Genomic DNA, 23,884 nt, shown 5'->3' with positions numbered 1-23,884 from the left:
TATGCTCTGTACCTTGCAGCAATAAAGTACTTTTTTTCAATAGTACGCCGAGTCAACAGAGCAGGTAAGTATGACTTGATTGTTATTAAAAAAAAAAAAACAGCCTTTATTGATGTCGGGGCATCTGACTGCTTAAGCATGGGGAAGAAGAGGCCACAGAGATTGGTCTAACAGTGTAGAGGAGCTTGCAGGAGAGGATGATCAGGAAAGTAAAACTGCTTTACCTGGTCCACCTAGACATAAATGAACAATTATCCCTTGCTGTGTGGGTGCAGCCCCACTGCAAGCGAGCACTTTCACATTTCCAGCAGTTCAGCTTTCTAATTTGCTAAAAACATTCCAAGTTCATCAAAACAAAAGGTGGGCAAAGTCTTAAGTTCTTTTTCTTGAAAAAACAAAAAAAAAAAAACACAGAGCTTTATAAATCCTATTCACTGCTAGGTCTCTCCAATCAGCGGGGGAACATGACCTTGCTTGATTGAAGAGTTTAAGGTCTGACTCGGTAGGAGGAGTTCCAGGCCTCTCCAATAAGACCACTGTGTCCACAGCTGCTGGTAGAGGACACTGTATGCTTTTTTACTGTTTTTAGCTCATTTAAATCATTAGTTTGGGCTTTAGTTCTAGAACATGGTGATAATTCATTATTTAAGTCTGTAGACATTTTTGAAACAATTGTACAATGTTTTGAAGTACAGTGGGGAAATATAGTACAGTTTAATGCAGTGCATGTAGAATTTTGCCTGTTTGTTAGAGATATCTTTTTAGATGGCATTTCCATATGCCTTTTTATGTACAATAAATATAAGTGTCAAACTGGTTTATCACGTCTATCATGTAAACCCTTGTAGTTATTCCAAACCCAAACTCCTTGTGTGAAATAAAACTTAAAATTAAAAAATTGTTTGCTTTTTAAAATGTTGCGACACATTTATTTGCTAGATGCACTCGGATTTATATTTCACAGGAAGTATATTTACATCCTTTTCATCAATTTTCATCAGTTGTCTGCCAAAAAGGCACAACTGGATAAGGGTAAGAGATAATGATATTCCACTCTATATTGATATGTCTATCCTTGTTACCTTAAGGAATGTATCATAAGCTGGTCAATGCTTGTTAAACTGCACAGTCTGGTAGCTGTTTTGTCTCACGAAATGTAATATTTGATTGGCAAATACGGCTTGTTCCTCATGCAGAGTTTTGTCGGTTGGGTCTCTAAAAAAGTATCGGCCATGTACATTCTCCAGGAGAGTTGACAGCGTGGGAGGAGCAGACCGGAGGAATTTGTCTTCTGTAATTCGCGCCTCTTCTAAAACGTCTCCATAAGTGAAAACCACTGCCGTGAAATGTTTCCATTCTGGGCCCAGAAGATTCTGCACAAAATGAATATATTACAAAATGCTCTTGTTTATATATAAATAACAATGACTGCTCAATGAAACCCAAGTCTTGCTTGAGGGGATTTTTTACCTCTTACCTGAAAATATACATATTTTTTTCTCATATTCATATTTATAGAAAACAGTGCAGCGCTGTTATTAGTAATAGAATGCTTAAATACAATTGAGTAAAAACAGTGTAAACAAAAAAAGCTCTTTGATAGAAAAAGGAGTCCAAATGAATTAAATGAATAAGTGATAAAGAAACAGCAAAGTCCGTTTGAAAACCCAAAGTTAAAAAGTGTCTCAATCCGGTGTGGTTTCATCTATAAAAAATTCCTTAATTAACAAGATGTGATGAGATCTTGATTGCTGTGAAATAGTGTTCACCCATGCAATTCGTGAAGATAGGATTAACCGCTTACCAGAGGTAAAGACTGTTTTCCACCAGTCTTATAGAGCCTATGGGAAGTCTGGTCTCCCAATACCTTTTCAGCAATAATAAAACTCAACATTCGATCCGGGTGTCATAAAATGGAACAAAAGAAACTTCTCATAGTGCATAACGTTTAAACCAAAAGGTTATATTTAATATAGGTAATGCACTTACAGTTAAGTTGCCAAAAACTGCATAACAGTGGACAAGGATAAAAAAGAGAGCGCTTCAGCTGTAGTGTTCCGATGCTCCTCGCTACTCAGTCTGCAACCACGGCCAGCGTTCAGGACGGAACGCGATGACGTCACGGCACCCAACAATTGTTTCGTCACGAAGTCCCTTCGTCCAATTCATTTGGACTCCTTTTTCTATCAAAGAGCTTTTTTTGTTTACACTGTTTTTACTCAATTGTATTTAAGCATTCTATTACTAATAACAGCGCTGCACTGTTTTCTATATTTATGCCTTTTAATTTGTTGTACACATTTTAGTGCTAGCTGCTACTTGTTTTTCTTTTTGTTTGTTCATAACAATACTCATCACTTTTTTATCACTAATTTACTAGCGCAGCGCCAACCTTTGGGTTTTTTTAATTTACTGTTTTTCATATTCATATTTCCCTAGGTGAATGCAGCATCAGACCGATACTGCAGCTGTCCGCACTAGGAAGCGAACACAGCCTATGGCTCAGTTCTCACTCCTCCCCGAGCCGTGACATGCTTCCTGTCAGTCAGCATCTCTCCTCTCTGCTCCTCCACGCTCATTGGAGAGCTGAGCTGTGGAGGGGCGGGGAGCGGCCGTCTCATCGGCTTGATGAGACATTGAGACTGCCATCAGTCAAGGCAGCTGGCGGATCCAGACTTCGGAAGTCGGGATGATGCGCTACCTCGACTGATATCAGTGACATCAGCGGAGAGCGGACTTCAGACCTCTCTGTTGAAAACAGGTCACAGGAGTGCAAAACGCATTGTACTTCTTTGACCCAGATGTGAAGCCCAGCCTATAAAGCTCAGGCTTGACTTCTTCTTGAAAGTACAACTAAAGGCAAAACATTTTTGCTTGTCAGGTTTTATTGCGGTCTTTGCCCACTCTCTATTTCTCCTGTTTACCATTATCATTAAAAGTGAAAGTAAAACAAATCCCAAATTTTGGGTTTTCCCCAGAAAAGTAATAGAGGGGAGATCTTCTAGTGGGGAAGCTAATTCTGATGACCTGGGGGTCCTCAATGAATTCTCATAATTTGCAGGGATTTTTCTCTCACTTCCTGTTTCACTATGGGACAGGAAGGGAAGGTAAATCTCAACAATGGAACAGATAAAAAATTCTGAGAGGAGGTTATAACCCTCCCTTACTCTATCCAAAAAATAAATAAAAGTTTTGCCTATAGTTCTACTTTAAAGCAGAACTCCAGGCAAGCAGCTATATACACTGTTAAATACATACGAATTTAACATGAGTTAACACACAGGAGCATTTCAAATTCTGTACAACCAGACTTCCAAGGTTGCTGACTACACTTTTCTCTGCTACAGTTAAAGTAGAACTAAAAGGCACAACTTGTTTCACGTTCGATACGTTGGAGTAAGGAAAGGTTATAACCCCAGTCAGTTTTTTTTTTCGCCATCTGTGTCCATTTGGGGAGAATTCCCTGCACTTTCTGTCCCATAGCCAAACAGGAAGTGAGAGGAAATCCCTTCAAATTAAGGGATTCATTGGAGATCCCCATATCAACAGAACTAGTGACACCTATGGAAGATTTCTTCTCTATTACTTTTTACAAATTTTTGTAAAATTTTATTTTATTTTTTACTTTCAATATTAATGGTAAACAGGACAAATATAGAAGGTGAGTCCCCTTAAGGGGGGGCACAGACAGTAATAAAAACTGACAAGTGTCCTAATCCCTCTCCAATCTATCCAAAACTAACAAAAACATTTTTAAGCTATTTAGGGCGGTCATCAACCCAGCCCCAACTTTCTGACTGCACTTGAAAGAAGCGGCAGAATGTAAGGAGGTCATCACCCTGTTATCTCCTCCTGTAAGAAATCTTCTGCTGTTAGACTGATAGCACAGTGTAGTGCAGAAGAGTCTTATTGATGCACACTGCTGCCCCTCCTTCCCAGGGTGCAGCTATATATTGAAAACAAATATAATGATGGATAGCGGTACTTATTAGCTGTTCCTAAAAATGTATATAAAAGTGGATTAAATGGCAGTTATTTTTTTAATATAAACATCTGGCGTTAAGCTTAAACAACAGTAATTATCCAGTGTCTTTAAAAATGTAATACATATACTGTCATCTAATAGCTGAATCCTTGTAAAAGTTGCAGCAGATCCCAGTGGTCTATTGTTTTGGTTTTACTCATTATAACTATTATATACTCAGTATTGAAATTATCATAACTACATAATCACTTTTCTAGTTAACAAAGACTTTAAGTAGACTGTGCATGCAAAATGGTTTGTCATGTAAAATAATTTTCACTGTTGGATAAACATAAGATTATTTTTGGTTGTATTTTTTAATTGATTTATGAGTGTAAATCATTCTATACTATTATGGTTAAAAGGAGCAGGACATTTTTTTGGGGGTTGCCATTTGGTGGAAGGTTATGGGAGTAGAAAAGAAATATACAGCTAAATTAAAACTTTTTTTTTCTTTTCTTTTACTATTTTGGGCCAGTTTTCCTTTGATAATAAAAAAAATCTTTAGCTTGTTACTGTTTTTTTTTTTTTTCATTTTAAAAGTAATTTTTACAATGTTAAATATGCTACTTTCATTGAAGTAATTAAATCCCATACCGTTAGAGATCACAGGTGCTTTGAAGCCCAAATGAACCCTAAGGTTTTGTATTTATTATGCAGTTTGGCTTTGTGAACTGCTGGAGACTTATAGCTGGATTCAGGTATGCCGGCTTCATTTTGAGGCGGCGTAGCGTATCGCATATACGCTACGCCGCCGTAAGTCAGAGAGGCAAGTGCTGTATTCACAAAGCACTTGCCTCTTAAGTAACGGCGGCGTAGCGTAAATGGGCCGGCCTAAGCGCGCCAATTCAAATGTGGAACAGGGGAGCGTGTTTTATCTTAATAACTGGTGACGCGCCGTGATTGACGTTTTTTTACGAACGGCGCATGTGCCGACCGTGGACATATCCCAGTGTGCATTGCTCCAAAGTACGCCGCAAGGACGTATTGGTTTCGACGTGGACGTAAATTACGTCCAGCCCCATTCACGGACGACTTACGCAAACGACGTAAAATTTTTAAATTTCGACGCGGGAACGACGGCCATACTTAACATTGGCTAGGCCAGCTATCTGTTTGACTAACTTTACGCCGGGAATCGCATTACGTAAACGGCGTATCTTTACTGCGACGGGCAAGCGTACGTTCGTGAATCGGCGTATCTTGCTGATTTACGCATTCTAGGCATAAATCAGCGTTCACGCCCCTAGCGGCCGGCGGAACTAGACAGCTAAGATACGACGGCGCAGGCAGTCGTATCTTAGCTACATTTAAGTGTAACTCAAATTGAGAATACACTTAAATGTACGACGGCTTAGATTCCGAGTTACGACGGCATATCTACTGATCTACTGACCGCCGGCGTAACTCTTTGTGAATCTAGCTATTGGACCGTAAGAGCAAGTGTCCAACACCCCAGTGTGGTGCTGACACATGCAGCTTTTACCTTTTTAAAAATACATACCTCAGTAAAAATCATTTTGAAAAAGTACTGTAATTTTTACCTGTTAAAGTATATCAAGTGTCCAAACTTTTATTTTTAAAGAGTAAGGGAAGGTTAAACCATCTGTGTCTCCTGAGATATCCTTTCACATCCTGTCCTGTAGACGCAACAGGAATTAAGAGAGCATCTTTCCAATGTGAGTGAAATCCCCTCTTTTACAGCTGTCATGTGAACAATAGTCCCTTATACGTTTTTCTCTCTATTCCTGTTTTCTGTAGTTGTTTTCCCTTTATTTTAACCTGGTAATCTAGACAGCAACACTCCATGTCCTAAAGGAGACGTACAGCGAAAGGCTATACTTCTCCAGTGGATCACAGAAGTGCAGTTCAGTCTGCATTACTGTCACCCACTGTCGGCTTACATCACAGAGCCAGTCCAGGCTCGGGCAAGATCGCGACAATGAAGTTATGATCCACCCACATGCCTGGACCGGCACCCGGCTCAGCCTCTTAGCGAGCAGCTAAGAGCCTGAGCCAGCTACTCCCGCCCCCTTCACAGCCCAGCGTTCCACTGCACAAGGTGGAGGGGGGCAGAGAAGAGACCAGTGACTGCACAGAGAGCTGTAAAAACCAAGCGATTGGCGGTGTTTGATTGCTTGGTTCTTAGTATTAGAGTCGGCAGGGGACAGATGCTGCATCCACCAAGGTACTATAAGTATGATTCTTAAAGTAAAAAAAAAAGCTCTTTTAAGGCGACTGTGTTTTTTTAATAAAGAAACCGATAGTTAGTACAGAAAGCATCGGTTCAAAACCCGCGCATGCTCAGAATCAAGTCGACGCATGCTTGGAAGCATTGAACTTTGTTTTATTCAGCACGTCGTGTGTTTGACGTCACCACGTTCTGACCCGATCGTTTTTTGGAACGATGGTGTTTACGCACATCAGACCATCAGGCCACTTCAGCGGTGAACCGATGGAAATGGCCCGTCGGACCATTCTCATCGGTTTGGAACGACCGTGTGTACGCGGCCTAACTCGCTGCTCAAACAATTCACCCTCATTAAAGAAATAAAGCCAGCCATACATGAATCTCCCATCCCTGCTGAACTGGTTGAATTTTGATCCATGTATAGGCTAGCCAGTTGTACAGAAGTCTATCTTTAGATTGATTTCTATACAACCAGCCTATTGTTTTTTTTATTTTTTTCAAATGATCAGTCCCACCGGCTATAGCCAGCAACACTGATCATTGTATTCTGACAGCGGGGAAGACTTCTCAATTTCAAAATACAATACCACAGCAGGAAGGACTCCCCTATCCACTTCAAATGTGTGGATGGGAGAATCGGAATAAAATGCATTCATCTTTATGCACTGCTAAGAATATTAGGGATGTTTGCATGCCTAATGTAAAATGTATATATATGTACCGGTATATGCTTCGTGCCTTTCTGTCTCAGCTGGGTGGTGGGTTGTCTCACCCTGACTTTTAAAGTGGTACTAAAGGCAAAATCAAAAATGACTCATATGATGTAGTAAATGCTTTTCCTGTTAGTCCTGTTATTTTTCAACTTCCTTTTACAGATCAGGCTCTGCAGAAAAAGTGGCAGTTAGGGCAGTCCTTTTCATCCTTTTCAGGTGTCAGGGAACCCCTGCTAAATATTACTATATCTACAATTCATGATACATTCATGTGATGGTCACTGGGAAGAATGCTCTTTACACTTGTGGTCATTGGGACCATATACCCCCTTTACAGTAAGCCAAAACAACTGTGGTGCCAGTAGGAACTTATCTGAGAGGCAGAAATTGCTCATTGCTCAAGGAACCCCTAACAACCTCTGAGGGAACCCTAGTTGAGAAACCCTAGGTTAGGGAGTTAAGACACACCATTTAACATTGACAGGAGCGTTTACAGTGGTCAGCTTTTATCCCAAAGGGAAAAAATAATAATTTTGTAACTACTTAACCGCCTCCCGCCTGCCATATAGACATATGACGGTGGGTGGGATGCTCTTTTGTTCTTACCGTGATTGAGCAAAGCTTGGTGATCACGGGCTTACTGTGTCACAGGGACATGGCGCGACCCCGATCTCGGCAAAGAGCCAATGACACAGCTCTTTATCCATGTGATCAGCTATGTCCAATCACAGCTGATCACATGTAAACAAGGAAGTGTTGGTAATTGTCTCTCCTCGCTGCACACTGACAGAGTGTGAGGCAAGAAAAGCGGATCAGTGGCATTTCCTCACAGTGACGACCTGTAGAGGTAATCAGGGCACTGGTCATCAGTGCTCTGATTATCAGTTCAGCCCCTACAGTGCCCAGCAGTGATGCAAGTCAGTGCTGTCTTTCAGTGCCCATTAGTGCCTGCTCATCAGTATCGCCTTTTCATGCCACCCATCAGTGCTGTATATTAGTGCCTCCTCGTCAGTGCCCATCAATGCAGCCTCATCAACGCACACCTGTGAAGGAGAAAAATTATTTATTTACATCAGTTTCTAAAAGAAACTAAAAAAAACATTTCTTTGTTAGCAAAAAATGAAAAACTCAGCAGTGATTAAATACCACCAAAATAAATCTCTATTAGTGGGGGAAAAATTATAAAAAAATTATTTTGGTACAGCGTTGCATGACCGCGCAAATGTCATTCAAAGTGCGACAGTGCTGAAAGCAGAACATTGGCCTGGACAGGAAGGAGGTAAAAGTGCCCAGTAGGCAAGTGGTTGAAAAGTCCTTGGTCTGGTAAAAAGATTTTGAAAAATAGTAGGATCAACAGGTAAAAAAAAACTAAAAATGTGAGGAAGCTTAGAAAATAAAAAACAGAGTACTTTGTAAATGCCAGTGACAGACAGCATTATATGTCATTTTTGATATTGCCTTTAGTATCAAAATGTAAATGTAAAAATGAAAAAAACATATATATTCACTTCTGCTCAACAAGCCAAAAACATTTTTTGAGATGACTATAACGTGAGCAGTGCAATATGGGTAACCTCTGTGTTCTCTAGAGCACTTTAGATGGGTCTCATGCTTTTCCTCAAAACCTTCTATGCAATATTTAAAAATCACATTTTATTTGAGGGTGCACCTTCTGAAGCTTGCAAGTACTCATACGCAATAATACATAGAAGTTGACATAACAGGATGTGATCACGTGTCTCGGCTACTTCTACCATGTGATTACATGATTGTATCCAGAAAGATGAAAGCACGGCTCTCATTTCATGATCTTTAAAATGTTTTCATTTTTAAACAAATTGTGGAAATTATGAAACCCAATACACTCTGGTTCTGGCACAGAATTGTACAGACACTGCAATAAGAACATATGTTAAACTAGAAAGTACACAATCTTTAGAAAAGTTATGATGTTTTACTACACGAAACCTCATATTTTGGACATAAGTATAAAGACGTCATTGTAAGTGTCCCACGCTACGCGTTTGAAGTTTTCAAACAGATAATTTATGCCCTTCATAACACCATTCATTTTGAATTAGTCTCTGTACTGTAGTATGATTTTAGTTTTCATCATTGGGGGAAAAAAAAGCGTTTTAAGCCAAAGTAGCATTTAGTCTACTGATCCTGCCCTATACACATATACAAATCTCCTGTGAAGGCCAATTGTTCAAAGCTTTCATATAGTGGTTCCTTTTTGCCATGTTCTATAAATGTAAGTTACATTCTCGCTTGTTGCTTAACCACTTGCCTAAAGGGCACTTTCACCTCCTTTTAGCCCAGGCCAATTTTCATCTTTCAGCGCTGTCGCACGTTGAATGACAATTGTGTGGTCATGCAACACTGTACCCATCTGAAATTTATATCATTTTTTTGAAACAGATAGAGATTTCTTTTGGTTGTATTTAATCACCGCTGGGTTTTACATTTTTTTGCTAAACAAACAGAAAAAGATTGAAAATGTAAAAAAACAAAACAAAAAAAAAACATATTCTTTGGTTCTGTTACAAAATGTTGCAAATAGGTAATTTTTCTTCTTCACTGATGGGCACAGAGGGGTCTTCACTGATGGGCACTGATAGGCTGCACTGATGAGGCTGCACTGGTGGGCATTGATGAGGCTGCACTGATGTGCAAAATTGGTACAACATGTTGCAAATAGATAATTTTTCTTCTTCACTGATGTGCGCTGATGAGGCTATACTGATGAGCACTGTAAGGCTGCACTGATAGGCTGCACTGTTGGGTACTTATGAGGCTGCATTGATGGGCACTGGTGTGGCTGCACTTATGGGCACTGATGAGGCTGCACTAATGATGGCCATTGATATGCTGCATTGATGTACTTCAATATTGCTGAAAACCGATATGCTGCAGTGATGGGACTACACTGATATTTACGGCACTGATGATCAGTGCCCTGATTATCAGTGTAAGTGTGCCCTCTCACAAGATCACCAGTTATCGGTTTTTACATTTTCTCAGACAGCACTGAGGAAAGGAAATGCAAAAAAAAAAACGGCATTTGTTTACATGTGATGAGCTGTGATTGGACACAGCTGATCACATAGTAAAGGACTGCTGTGATTGGCCCTTTACCACAATATGTGATCAGCTGTGTCTGCCCAATGCATGCCCTGAGGGCGCCGGGTGGTGGTTTCTGAAAGAGAGGGGGTTTCTGAGAGAGAGGGGTAAGAAAAAAAATGGGTTAAAGCTTAAAGCGGGGGTTCACCCTATCGACGAAAAAAAATAATTTTTTTTTCTTTTACCTTAAAATCAGGCATTGTAGCGCGAGCTACAGTATGCCTGTCCCGAATTTTTTACCCCCGTACTCACCTTGTAGTCGTACATCGAAGATACCGGGGAATGGGCGTGCCTATGGAGACGGAGGATGATTGACGGCCGGCTCTGGCGCGTCACGCTTCTCCGGAAATAGCCGAAATAGGCTTGGCTCTTCACGACGCGTGCGCATAGCCTGTGCGCAGGCGCCGTGAAGAGCCGAGACCTACTCCGGCTGTCTTCGGGGAGAGTGACGTGCCAGGGCCGGCCGTCAATCATCCTCCCTCTCCATAGGCACGCCCATTCCCCGCGGGAGCCGAAATCTACGATGTCCGATTACAAGGTGAGTCCGGGGTTAAAAAAATCGGGACAGGCATACTGTAGCTCGCGCTACAATGCCTGTCTCGATGGTAAAATGTGTCGGGGGGGGTGAACTACCGCTTTAACTTTGAAAAAAAAAAAAAAAAGCTTCTGTATAACTTTAGCGACCTAATTTAGCTGTAATGAAGTACAGTACATCCCAAGTTGTGCAGGAAGTTTGATTCTGTAAAAATCTTCTGTGCAGTGAATGCAAGACAGGTCACTTTCCCATTGCTTAACTTTTGGTGCTATAATGGTCCAGGCCATCTGTGCATCTTCATTAACAAGCCCCCCCGATAGGGAGCTGCCTCCCTCCTCTCTCCTTCTCCTGAGTTTTCCATTTTTTCATTGATTACACTGCATGTAACACAATCTGTGAATGGGGAAGGGGGGAATCATATGATTTATCTGACTCCCTTAATCATAGATCGTGTTACGTGCAGTTTAATGTGGAACTACACTTCATCTGAGAACAACAAACCAAAAATGCTATTTAATTCATTTTTATTATTCAAAGCAAACTCACCCATCCATCCGTGACCCCATGCTTTATTTTGTTGATAAATCACTTTGAAAAATACCCCCTAGCATTTCTGGCAGTGGCCATCTTGACTAAGGGCACATGATTCATGTAGCATTTACTTCCTGGAATCCACCTGCCCTTAGTTTAGGTATGCAAGCAGGAGAGGGTGTGCTTAGCTGCGAAAGCCCCTCTTGCCGTACAGAAGACTCCTGTGATGTATGACATCATTTGCCTAGGCCTGAAAACCAGGAAGTAACTGAGGAAATGTGAAAAAAAAAGTTTAAAACAAGCAAATATGATATATTTTCCTGTCCATTTACTAATGCTAGCAGCATAAGGAATAAAAATAATCAATGTTAACTAATAGGGTGAGATTTCACGTTAATCAATGAAACAACATTTCACATTGGAAGAGGGGGTGGCCGCCTGTCAGGTAGCTTCTCAGAAGAATTTAATCTGTAGTAGTAGGGGGAAGGAAGGATTTCTACAGGATCCAGCTGACTGACAGACTTGGGACATTGGGAACTATTGCAAAACATTGAAGACTGGACTTTCTACAAAGGCTTGCATCAACATCCATCCATCCAACATCTGTAACCCCCCACGACTCCTTGTGCCATGGGTCTTCCTAAACATGAGGGGGCTTGTGACCACCTGAGCTTACACTTTACTACCTGGATTCGTATGCCGCGTACACACGACCTTTTTTCATGTCATGCAAAAAACAACGTTTTTCTCGACGTGATTTTTGTCAAGCCTGCCTTGCATACACACACAAAAAAAATGCTTGAGCAAAGCGCGGTGACGTACAACACGTACGACGGCACTATAAAGGGGAAGTTCCATTCGGATGGCGCCACCCTTTGGGCTGCTTTTGCTGATTTTGTGTTACCGCATAAGTAAAAGTTTTGTGAAAGACGATTCGCGCTTTTCAGTCTTCGTGCTTTTCAGTCTTTCGGCAACTCGTGACGCGCAGTATGCGCCGGTCGGTAGGATGTCAATCAATTAGGAACACCCAGTCCCGCAGAAGACATACCCGGAAGCGGCGGTGAAAATACGGTATGTACGGCGATAAAATAAAAAAAAACAGCCGATTGTCATTCTGACAACTCGGCTGAATGTAATGTTAAAATTTTTTGTTTTTGGGTGAACCCCCGCTTTAACTCTGGTCACTTGCAAGTAGGAAATAGCCATTTTGGAAAGGGTAATTATGTTATTTTTGATTTTATCTTGAATCTATTGTTGTTCTCTAAAATATTGACGTATTGATGTTGTTCTCTAAAATATTGAAGTATTGAATATCTTGCAATTATGATTTATTCTCATTAATCAATAACTGGTAGATTTTTCTCTAAAGAGTACATTTTTTTTATATATTTTTCTTTTTACATGGTTCCAATTTTATTGACAAAACAAACGTCCAATTTATTTCACATTGTTAACCATTTACTTACCTGCAGTATAGTAACGGTTAGACGTGTGATATAGACGTTCTGTTTCATGGTCATTTACACAAAGTTATTGAAACCACATTGAGAATTTATCATGGCACAAATGTCAAGTGTACTGCATGCCCATTTTGGGGGTATTTTTATTGATTTTCAAGTCGTTCATGTAACGCAATTGGTACTTTAAATCATGTAAATATTCATATTTTTGTCAACCAATAAATGTAGCTATTTTGTATGATCATACGTCTCCGTGAATAAGTTTCATATGATAGACTATGTCATATAGATTGATTTGTATTCAAAAATATCTTCATTAAAAAGAATTCAAAATAAATAAGTGCGGGTACAAATGACCTTAAAAAAGCACAAGACAGTGGAATAACCCTTACAGGATGTCTCCAATTCACAAGCCGACCTCAATGCTCTGTCTAATTGGGCAACTGTGTGGCAGATGAGGTTTAATGTTGTACAACTGAGGGAATTTGTAGTGGAGAAGGATCTGGGGGTTTTGGTAGATCATAAGCTTAATAATAGCATGCAATGCCAAGTTTCCACAGCGAGCAAAGTCCTTTCTTGTATTATGAGAGGTATGGACTCCAGAGAGAGAGATATAATTTTGCCCCTGTTCAAATCATTAGTAAGACCTCATCTGGAATATGCAGTTCAGTTTTGGGCACCAGTTCTCAAAAAGGATATCGGAGAACTGGAGAAAGTGCAGAGAAGGGCAACCAAACTGATAAGAGGCATGGAGGAGCTCAGCTATGAGGAAAGATTAGAGGAACTGAATTTATTCACTCTTGAGAAGAGGAGAATAAGGGGGATATGATCAACATGTTTAAATATAAAAGGGGGCCTTATAGTGAACTTGGTGTTGAGTTATTCATTTTACTGTCAACACAGAGGACACAGTGGGCCAGATTCAGATAGAGATACGATGGCGTATCTCCTGATACGCCGTCGTATCTCTGAGTTCCGTCCGTCGTATCTATGCGCCTGATTCATAGAATCAGGTTCCGCATAGATCTCCCTAAGATCCGACAGGTGTAAGTGAATTACACCGTCGGATCTTAGGCTGCAATTCCAGGCCGGCCGCTAGGTGGCGTTTCATTTTTTTTACGTGACGAATATGCAAATGAGGATTTCCGCCGATTCAGAAACGAACGACCGCCCGGTGCATTTTTTTTACGTCGTTATGTTCGGCTTTTTCCGGCGTATAGTTACCCCTGCTATATGCAGCCTATCCTATGTTAAGTATGGCCGTCGTTCCCGGGTTGAATTTTTTACGTCATTTGCGTAAGTCGTTCGCGAATACGGATGGATGTAATTTACGTTCACGTCGAAACCAATGACGTCCTAGTGACGTCATTTGGAGCAATGCACGCTGGGAAATTTAGCGGAAGGCGCATGCGCAGTTAGTTCGGCGCGGGGACGCACCTGATTTAAATGTTACACACCCCCTAGCCGCGGAATTTGAATTCCGCCGGGGGATTTACGATCCGCCGGCGCAACTTTAGAGGCAAGTGCTTTCTGAATAAAGCACTTGCCTCAAAAACTTGCGCCGGCGGATCGTAAATCAGATAGGTTGCGTGGATCTAAAGATCCGCTAACCTATCTGAATCTAGCCCAGTGTCTTTTTTCAACCTGACTAACTATGTAACTATGTAGTTTGGCTATGTTTTCCATCCATCAATGTTACACACGGCCCCATAGTTGGTGCTCTGCTCTTCTGTGTGTGGGGTGCAGGTCTTTGTCTGCCTGCCTGGTGGGTGTTGGCTAACCACAGCATTGTTTCAGTTTTCCTTTTTGTGTACAGTATATATGTAGCATCCTACTCCTGATGACCAGGCACTATGTTAAATTTAGTAAGTGTCTGAGCTGATAATTGGCTCAGACTTTGATGATTGATACAAAATCAGCCTCTGTTCTGGCTGTGGCTGTGCTTGGAGGGATTTTCCCACTGTTGCCTGTAGGTGGCCATGCTACTATCCGCCAATGTTGGAACTCAGGCAGACTATGGTGCATTGGGTGTCTTTTCCCGGGAGCAGCCCAGTGGGAGTTGTCTCCCTGCTGGGCATGCTGGGGAAGGATACTTAAGGGACAGGCTCCATGTTGTGAGAGGCTCTGCTTTGAGCCTCTCCTGGCTCGAGGTCCGTGATGGTCGTTTAGCCTCGGGGCCTTGTTGGTCCGAGGCTGTACTTCTACCAAGTAGGCCCAGCCATCCTGACTGGGGCCTATGATTTCAAGTGATCCTGAGCTGTCCGTCGCACGAGAGGAAGCTACTTAGTAGTATGTGTTGTGTGATTTTTAGCCTCGGGACCATGCTGGCCCGAGGCTGCATTTCTGCCTGGTGACTGGGGCCTACGCTTTGGAAGTGATCCTGTGCTGTCCATCCTGTGGGAGGAAGCCACTCAGTGGAGGAAACCAGGGGAGGACCTGTCCCGGAAAGGACCGAGCGAAAGGCTGGCACTTTGGGATAGGCCTGGTAACTTATTGAAGGATTCACCGTAGCCTACAATACCTTACAGTGTGCCGGGTTGGCTCAAAGGCTCTAGAACTGTAAGGCTGAATCTCCGGATACCAAATCCTGTGGCAGAGGATTACGGAATCCCTCATCTGAACTTGCAACCAGTCTGTGGCAGAGACTGAGATTATTCTTGTCCGTGCATCATCCCGGCTGCTAGGCCAGGTGAGAGGGGCCTATCCGGGTGAGCAATACCCACTCGAGAGAAATTGGTGAGTGTGACTTTTAGCATTTCCCCAGTGATCTGCCTTCTGCGCCTGAAACTTCCCCTGATCCTTCATCCCTCTACTTCTACAAGTTGGCTATAACTTGTGGACATTGAACTTTTTACAGACTCTCAACCCCTAGGCAACAAGGAACAAGGTAACGTGCAAGACCCAAAACTAACCAGAAGCTCCTACAAATAGGGGCTACAAATCTAAAAAAAAAATCTATGATTCGTTCTCGCAACATCTCGCACTCACAAGTCTTTATTTGGAAGGCACAGTATTCCAAAAAGTGAATGTTTAACACAACATTCAGTTCTCTAGCAGACAGACTCAAGGTTTTCTATCCCAGTAGGATACAGATGGCTCATTTTATTCTCTCAGTCCAACTGAAAAGCTGAGAAGATGATTCAGACAGTAAGAAAAGCACTTTTTAAGAAGTCATTCAGCAGAGGTGTTGATCCATACAAATGTCTTCTCCATTCACTGTGTGTACCTACTAACGAGTAGGGATGAGCTTCGTATTCGAGTCGAACTCATGTTCGACTCGAACATCGTATGTTCGATCATTCGTCGAAATACGAACAAAACAGGTTGTTCGCGCCAAATTCGAGTTACGTTTCACAAACCATAATTCACTGCGGCATTGCTGGCTGATGATTGGCCAAGCATGCACTATGACCCGCATGCTTGGCCAATCACAGCTTGCAAAAAACGGAGAGCCATAATTGGCCAAAGCCAGGGTGGCTTAATAATTCACTGCGGCATTGCTGGCTGATGATTGGCCAAGCATGCACTATGACCCGCATGCTTAGCCAATCACAGCTTGCAAAAAACGGAGAGCCATAATTGGCCAAAGCCAGGGTGGCTTTGGCCAATTATGGCTCAGGGGGTTTAGTACACGCCCCACACTATAAAAGGCCGCCTGCAGGTCGGCCTTGTGTAGTGTGTTGCGGTGGTTAAGAGAGTGTCATTTTTTGCAGGTAGATAGAGCAGGCAGGCTAGTCAGTTAATGTTACAGTGTGTAGAGGATATATGGAAAAAATGTTTTAAAAACGGTCGTTTTTTTCAGGACTCCTGAAAAAAACAACCGTTTCTAAAACTTTTTATCCATTGATACAGGTTCCCTGGGGCAAGACCCGGGTTCTCATAGACGTTTTACAACAATAACTTGCATATTAGGGCCCTTTCACACGTGCGGACCGTATGTCCACATTTTCATCCATCCGTTGCGGATGAAAACGGGGCATACATGGGTCCCTATGTGATTACGGGTGTCAGCGGATGACCATCCGCTGACACCCATAATTTGTCCGCCTCCGCAAAGATCCGCAAAATCAGACAGAAGAAAATCCTATTTTTCTTCCGTCCGATGACCATCCGCTGACACCCATAATTTGTCCGCCTCCGCAAAGATCCGCAAAATCGGACGGAAGAAAATCCTATTTTTCTTCCGTCTGCCGGATCGGATGAACACGGACATACGGTCCGTGTTCGTCCGATCCCCCATAGGGGAGAGCGGAGGAAAGACAGGGCGGTCCCTGCACAGTGTGCAGGGACCGCCCTGTCAGCTGCCAGCTCAGCGGGGATTTTACGGAGGATCCCCGCTGAGCTGTACGGACACACGGAGGCGGATCATTACTGATCTGCCCCGTGTGAAAGGGCCCTTAGGCTTTAAAATGAGCACTTTTGAATTTGAACGTTCGAGTCCCATAGACGTCAATGGGGTTCTAAATGTTCGCGCGAACGTTCGGTTCGTTCAAAGGTTCTGGTGAGAAAAAAAAAATGCAGTACCTAAACCAGCCTATATTTTTAACTAAAACCTAAAATTGTTGAAAACGTCCACAAAACATGTTTGGAAACTAATGAGGAATTAAAGCAGTATTTAACCCAAAAACAAGCTTTTATTGTAATGCCGCTTACCAATTCTTATATGTGATGGCTGCATTCGCTCTCTTTTTTATACTTTTTTTTTTTGTTTTTGTCAGTTAGTCTTATATTTTTCAAAATAACAAGCTCTCTTGCAGTTACATGGAGGAGACAAACCATTTAACACTGACAGGGGTGATTACAATGGTCAACTTTATTTATGTAAAACCTTTATCTCAAAAAGAAAAAAAAAGTTGCTGTATCTACTTACTAAGGGCCAGATCCACAGAGCGAGTACGCCTCTGTATCTACTGATACGCCGGCGTACTTTCAAATTTCCCGCGTCGTATCTTTAGTTTGAATCCTCAAACCAAGATACGACGGCATCTGGGTTCGATCCGACAGGCGTACGGCTTCGTACGCCTTCGGATCGTAGGTGCAATACTTCGGCGCCCGCTGGGTGGAGTTTGCGTAGTTTTCCGTCGATCCACGAAGGTACGCGCGGCCGTCGCATTTTCTTACATCGTCGCTAGTCGGCTTTTCCCGGCGTATAGTTAAAGCTGCTATTTTGCGGCGTATAGATAGACTTGCCATGTTAAGTATGGCCATCGTTCCCGCGTCGAAATTTGAATTTTTTTTATTTTTTGCGTAAGTCGTCCGTGAATAGGGATGGACGTAACTCACGTCTAAGTTAAAAAAATGATGTCGTTGCAACGTAATTTCGCGCAAAGCACGGCGGGAAATTTCAAAACGGAGCATGCGCAGTTCAATCGGCACGGGGACGCGCTTCATTTAAATGAATCATACCCCCTAATCGCCGATTTGAATTCCGCTGCCAGAAATACAATACGCCGCCGTAACTTACGGTGCGAAATCGCTGAGGATTCGAAATTCCGCCAGGTAAGGTACGGCGGCGTAGCGTATCACTGATACGCGGCGCAAGTGTAAATATCTGTGAATCTGGCCCTAAGTGTTAGCCTGGATTTCAGCATCAATTTGTTAGTGTATTTAAATCTCCTAGTTTATCTAACACTCCCCTCCCCGAGACTGACAATGCTGCTATTAAAAGGTGCCCATGTGCTCCTTCATCCAGGGTGGGGGCACTCTTATGCCGCATGCACACGATCAAAATTTCTGTCAACAAATGTTCGATGAGCCTTTGGCCGGATATTCCGACCATGTGTAGGCTCCATCAGACATTTGCTGTCGGAATTTCGAAATGTTTGAGAGCTGGTTCTCAATTTTTCCGACAAGAACTCCGACAAGAAAAGTTCTTGTCGGAAATTCCAATCGTGTGTATGTAATTCCGACGCACAAAAATTCTACGCATGCTCGGAATGAATTTGACGCATGCTCAGAATCATTGTACTTTATTTTTCTCAGCTCGTCGTAGTGTTGTACGTCACCGCGTTTTTGACGTTTGGAATTTCCGAGCAACATTTGTGTGACCGTGTGTATGCAAGACAAGTTTGAGCGAACATCCGTCGGAAAAAAATCCACGGTTTTGTTGTCGAACTGTCCGATCGTGTGTACGCGGCATAATACAGGATGTGTGTTACTGGCCAGATCACCTGGGGAAAACAAAGAGAAAAAAGCCAGAAAATGAAAAACAAATGCAGCCACCACATCTAATAAATGGTAAGCTGCAATATACATTTTTGGTTTTAGGTTTAATAACACTGTAAATACAAATACACAGACACAATGAAATAAATAAAGTTCTGTTGACATTACAACTAGCATACAAAGTAAAAATCAATGGCATCGTGCTTATAAAGACAGACATGTTTTTACCTTAATGCATTCTTTGTACTAAGGTACGAAAACAAACAACAAGCCAAGCTATATGTGTCTTAAGACGCGCATGTATGCCCCCATAGCAAGCAATTTGCTATATGGTCACACAGAGAAGAGGAGGCGCTGACTAGTGTCGGGGAGGACCCCAGAAGGGGAGGGTCTAGGCTGCTCTGTGCAAAACCGTTGCACAGAGCAGGTATGTATGACATGTTTGTTATTTAAAAAGTCAAGAGTAACTTTACAATCACTTGATCAGCCAATGTTGTCACTCACTTTCATGAAAAACAGATGCCCCATGTAATGTGATAGAACTGTCTATATTTATAAGCAGTGTGTATTTATTTTAATATATATATATATATATATATATATATATATATATATATATATATATATATATATATATATATATATATATTTACACTGATCAGCCTTATCTTTTTTCCCCACTGACAGATTAAGTGAATAGCATTGATTATCTCATTACAATGTCATCTTAAAGTTGGTGGAATATGCTGGACATCAAGCAGGGGTGGACTGACAACTCATGGGGCCCCCGGGCTTACAGATGGCCACCACGCCAGGAGGCATTGCATAGACAGGGCAGCTAAAATCTCAGGATTTTCACATCAAAAGCATGTTAGTTTTGGACATATCAGGGACAGATGTAAAAAAAACACACAGATTTTTACATACTGTCCCTGGTTTTATTAAGCCTGGCAACCCTGATGGGGCCCCCTAGTGGCATGGGGCCCTCGGGCAGAGCCCGAGAGTGCCAATGGTCAGTCCGCCCCTGACATCAAGTAAACATGTTGTCCTTGAAATTGAGGTGTTGAAAGCAGATATAATTGGCATCACAGTTTGTTGCATATGGTGCTGCATTGTTGCAGCAGTCAGGGGTCTCCACAGACAAAAGTGTCACTTGCCACATCACATGCCATAAGTTGTCGGATTGTCACTTGCCACAAGTTGCAGATTGTCACTCGCCACGTCACCTGCCACATGTTGCGGATTGTCACTTGCCACAAGATGTGGATTGTCCACTTGCCACATCACCTGCCACACATTGCGGATTGTCCACTTACCACCTCACCTGCCACACACTGCAGATTGTCCACTTGCCACGTCACCTGTCACAAGTTGCGCATTGTCACTTGCCACAAGTTGTGGATTGTCCTTCGCCACGTCACCTGCCACACGTTGCAAATTGTCCACTTGCCACGTCACCTGCCACAAGTTGCAGATTGTCCACTTGCCACAAGTTACAGATTTTCCACTTGCCACGGCACCTGCCACACATTGCGGATTGTCCACTTGCCACATCACCTGCCAAGTTGCAGATTGTCACTTTCCTGCTAAGGTGGGGAATGGGGATTACCACTTCCTGTCTCCCAGTCTGAGTCAGGCAGCAGAGAGATGATGTAATCTCTCTGCTGCCTGCACAGTGAGTGAGGGCGGAACTGCCAGGATGCAGGACGGGCTCTCTCTGCTATGCTACCTGCTGATTGGCCAGTCCATACCACCGAGCCTCCCACCTGGCAGCTTCCTGTCCACTCTCTCAAATACACCCACCCACCCACCGAGCCGCTCAGCTGTGCCCACTTGCACAGTCAGTGTGACTGTGTGAGTGCCGAGCGGACGGGCGGCTAACCGCCCACACAGTCACTTGCACTCCGACTCACCGGGCCCCACTCTGCTGCGGGCCCCATAGCGCCCGAGTGGGTCGCTATGGCGGTAGTTACGCCCCTTATGTGTTATTAGTAGCCTGTCCCTTTTCATCAAAGAAGAGTTTCAGCGTGGCCTATTTCATGGATGACCAGAATCCATATCATTCAGAGAATCTGTACAGGCTATAGTAATGCTTAGAGAAGGGCAAAATATTAAGACAATATGAAGCCTTATAATTAATATGGTGGGGTATTGTAATTTATATTAAAATGTTTCATGGCATATCCTATTGTCTTGAGTTCCTCAATCACATCCTCTGCCTTTATACTGTGTACAGCTTAAGGGCTCCCAGCATCTGCAATTATAGTGAAAAACAGCAGCTAAAAAGCCAACTATTACATCATGTAGGGAGTATAATTAAGTAAAAGAAAGGAAATTCCAAATTGCAGATTACTGTAGATCCTTGATGAGTTTCTTTCCGGTTCTGCTGACCATATCTTTACCTTGTAAATACTTCCATGAAAGCATGTCTTTTCCAATAACTTTGTTGGAAATTGGAAGCAAAGTCTGCCATCATCCATCACTGTACGGCCGCCTGGAAACCTAAATGAGCTGAAAGCACCGTAATTTTCCCCTCTCTAGAACCGTAGACAATATTATAACACTGTAACATAGAGTAATGTTGTATTCTACCTGTTAGAAATCAACATTTTTACACATGGCAGCTGTTAATATTTTGTACATTTATTATTCTCCTGTATCTTCCACTATTCAGGCTAAAACAATTAGGCAGATTCAGAAAGATTTAGGCAGGCGTATCAGTAGATACGCCGGCCTGAGTCAGAATCTGCACCAACGCAAATTTAAGCGTATTCTGGAAACCAGATACGCTTAAATTAGGCTCAGATACGAGCAGCGTAAGTGTCTTACACCGTTGTATCCTAAAGTGTAATTTTTAGGCTGACCGCTAGGTGGCGCTTCCATTGCGGTCGGCCTAGAATATGTAAATGAGTAGTTACGCCGATTCACGAACGTACGCTTGCCCGACGCAGTAAAGATACGCCGTTTACGTATCGCATTTTCAGGTCTAAAGTTATTCCATCAAATAGCTGGAATAGTAATGTTAAGTATGGCCGTCGTTCCCGCGTCGAAATTAAAATTTTTTACTTTGTTTGCATAAGTCGTCCGTGAATAGGGCTGGACGTGATTTACGTCCACGTCGAAACCAATAGGACCGTGCGGCATACTTTGCCGCAATGCACACTGGGATATGTACACGGACGGCGCATGCGCCGTTCGTAAAATACGTCAATCACGTCAGGTCACCGCCGTAACTTAGCAGGCAAGTACTTTGTGAATCATGTACTTGCCTCGCTAACATACGGCGGCGTAGTGTAAACACGATACACTACGCTGCCACAAAGTTAAGGCGGTCTTTCTGAATCTAGCTAAATCTTTTTATCCTCGCCATAAAGGGAGCTGCTCTGTAAGAGGGTACTGTGATCTAAAAGGGGATAGCTTTGTAAAGGGGACTGCGCTGTAAAGGGGGCACTGTGATATAAAGAGACTGCACTATAATGATTACAGTGCATTCCCCTTTATATCAAAGTACCCCTATACTTTATACTCAGTGGACCTCCATCACAGTGCCCCTTCAGTCTGCCCTCCCCCTTACTCTCTAACAACAACATCAACCTTTGTTATCAGCTTGTGTGTCCTCTCCCGGCTCCCCCGCCCACCCGACTGACAATGTCATTCTATCAGCAGGGCAGGGGTGGGAGGTGCTTTAGATCTGGAATAGAGGGTGGGAGCTTGCCCAAAAGACTCAGGCTCTCTGTCTAAATCTCTAGATTTTCCCTCCCCTGCCCTGCTGATAATATTGTTGGCCGGGCAGGGGAGCCAGGGACAAACGGGCTGATGACAGCCTCTGCCCTGCCAAAGGTATGAGTCCTGTGCAGGGGAGGCACAAATTGGAATGAGGCATGGCCGTACAGCAGGGGATGAGAGGCGATCATCGTATGTAATAACCCTGTGCAGACCGCGGTCGCTGCTCACCTCCTGCTGTGTGATCCAGTCGTCAACAGGCCACAGACCGGCACTGGTTCACTGCCCGGGGGTTGGGGACCCCTGCTGTAACATCATTCCTTTATATTTGGGAAGCGAAGCATTTTTCATTCGTTCTAATGCAGTATTATGTAGTGACTTACCTGATAGTGAAACCCACAGAGGCTTTGTGGACTGTTATGACATTTAAGGTCCATTCACACAAGCCAACACTTAATATTGCAGTGTCTGTTGTGCGGCGCAGTCTGGTAATAATCACTGCTCTGTACTACACCATTCCTTTTTTTAACAAACTTTATTGAAATGTTACACAGACATTTCACAAAGTTCATATGGTCGCCATGCGGTACAAGGTGGTGCCTCGTGCTGTGGTGAGCTGAAAAAAGTAGTGCATGCACTACTCTTTTTTAACGCACCGTGCCTCGTACTCCATTGCAATGCAGTGATGTGAATTGGGTGCACAGGAGACAAGGCATTTTGCCTCAACATGTGGTGGGGCTGCGTTGAAATAACCTCCCAGCGTGGGCCCACCGCATCTGGTGTGAATGGAGCCTTAGCTTTACTATTCATCATCAATGTGCCAACACTAGGAACTATATTGTTCACAGCCACCATTTAGAATAAAACCTGCTCCTAAAACATGAAAGTTGGAATTTGAAGGTTTCATTCAGAATGCTAGTTTGATAGTAATACCAGATATTCTTATTTTAAAGTTGGTGTCCCCAAAATGTCTATCTGATGTCATCTCTAACACTGTAAATGACATGCATGTAACAATACTGCATACAAATGAAAAATGTTGCAGTGCTTACATTGCCTTTCCATCACTAGACCCCAAATCTAATATGTGTGTACGGATAATTAATTATGAATTCTCTAGCATTCTAAATCTAAAGATACAACTTTCTACCTACCGCAGCTTTTGACACTGTGGATCATTCCATCTTGCTAACCAGACTCGAGTCCGCTTTCGGTCTGGGAGACACTGCCCTTGCTTGGTTCCGTGATTTTTTTGCAGCTCGCACCCACCAAGTTAAGATGGGCTCTTTTTTATCCCTGATTACCATAGTAGAGAATGGGGTCCCACAGGGATCTGCCCTGTCCCCCATCCTCTTCAATGTCTATCTTAGGCCCTTACCTGACATTATTGCCAAACATGGTTCCATCTGTACGCGGACG

At 42.9% G+C, this 23,884-nt stretch overlaps 1 protein-coding gene across 1 annotated transcript in view; it reads right to left on the bottom strand.

Annotated features, from left to right (window-relative positions):
- Window positions 1-393: 393 nt before the first annotated feature.
- GIMD1 (GIMAP family P-loop NTPase domain containing 1) overlaps window positions 394-23,884 on the bottom strand; it is a 28,147-nt gene continuing 4,656 nt past the window's right edge. Inside the window, exon 3 of the mRNA XM_040329675.1 lies at window positions 394-1,373. Coding sequence (XP_040185609.1) covers window positions 1,107-1,373 — 267 coding nt within the window. The 3' untranslated portion in view covers window positions 394-1,106. The remainder of the gene's footprint in view (window positions 1,374-23,884) is intronic.

The sequence above is a fragment of the Rana temporaria genome, chromosome 1, assembly GCF_905171775.1.
Source record: "Rana temporaria chromosome 1, aRanTem1.1, whole genome shotgun sequence".
Lineage (NCBI taxonomy): Eukaryota > Metazoa > Chordata > Amphibia > Anura > Ranidae > Rana > Rana temporaria.
This window is presented reverse-complemented; position numbering and strand designations above follow the sequence as displayed.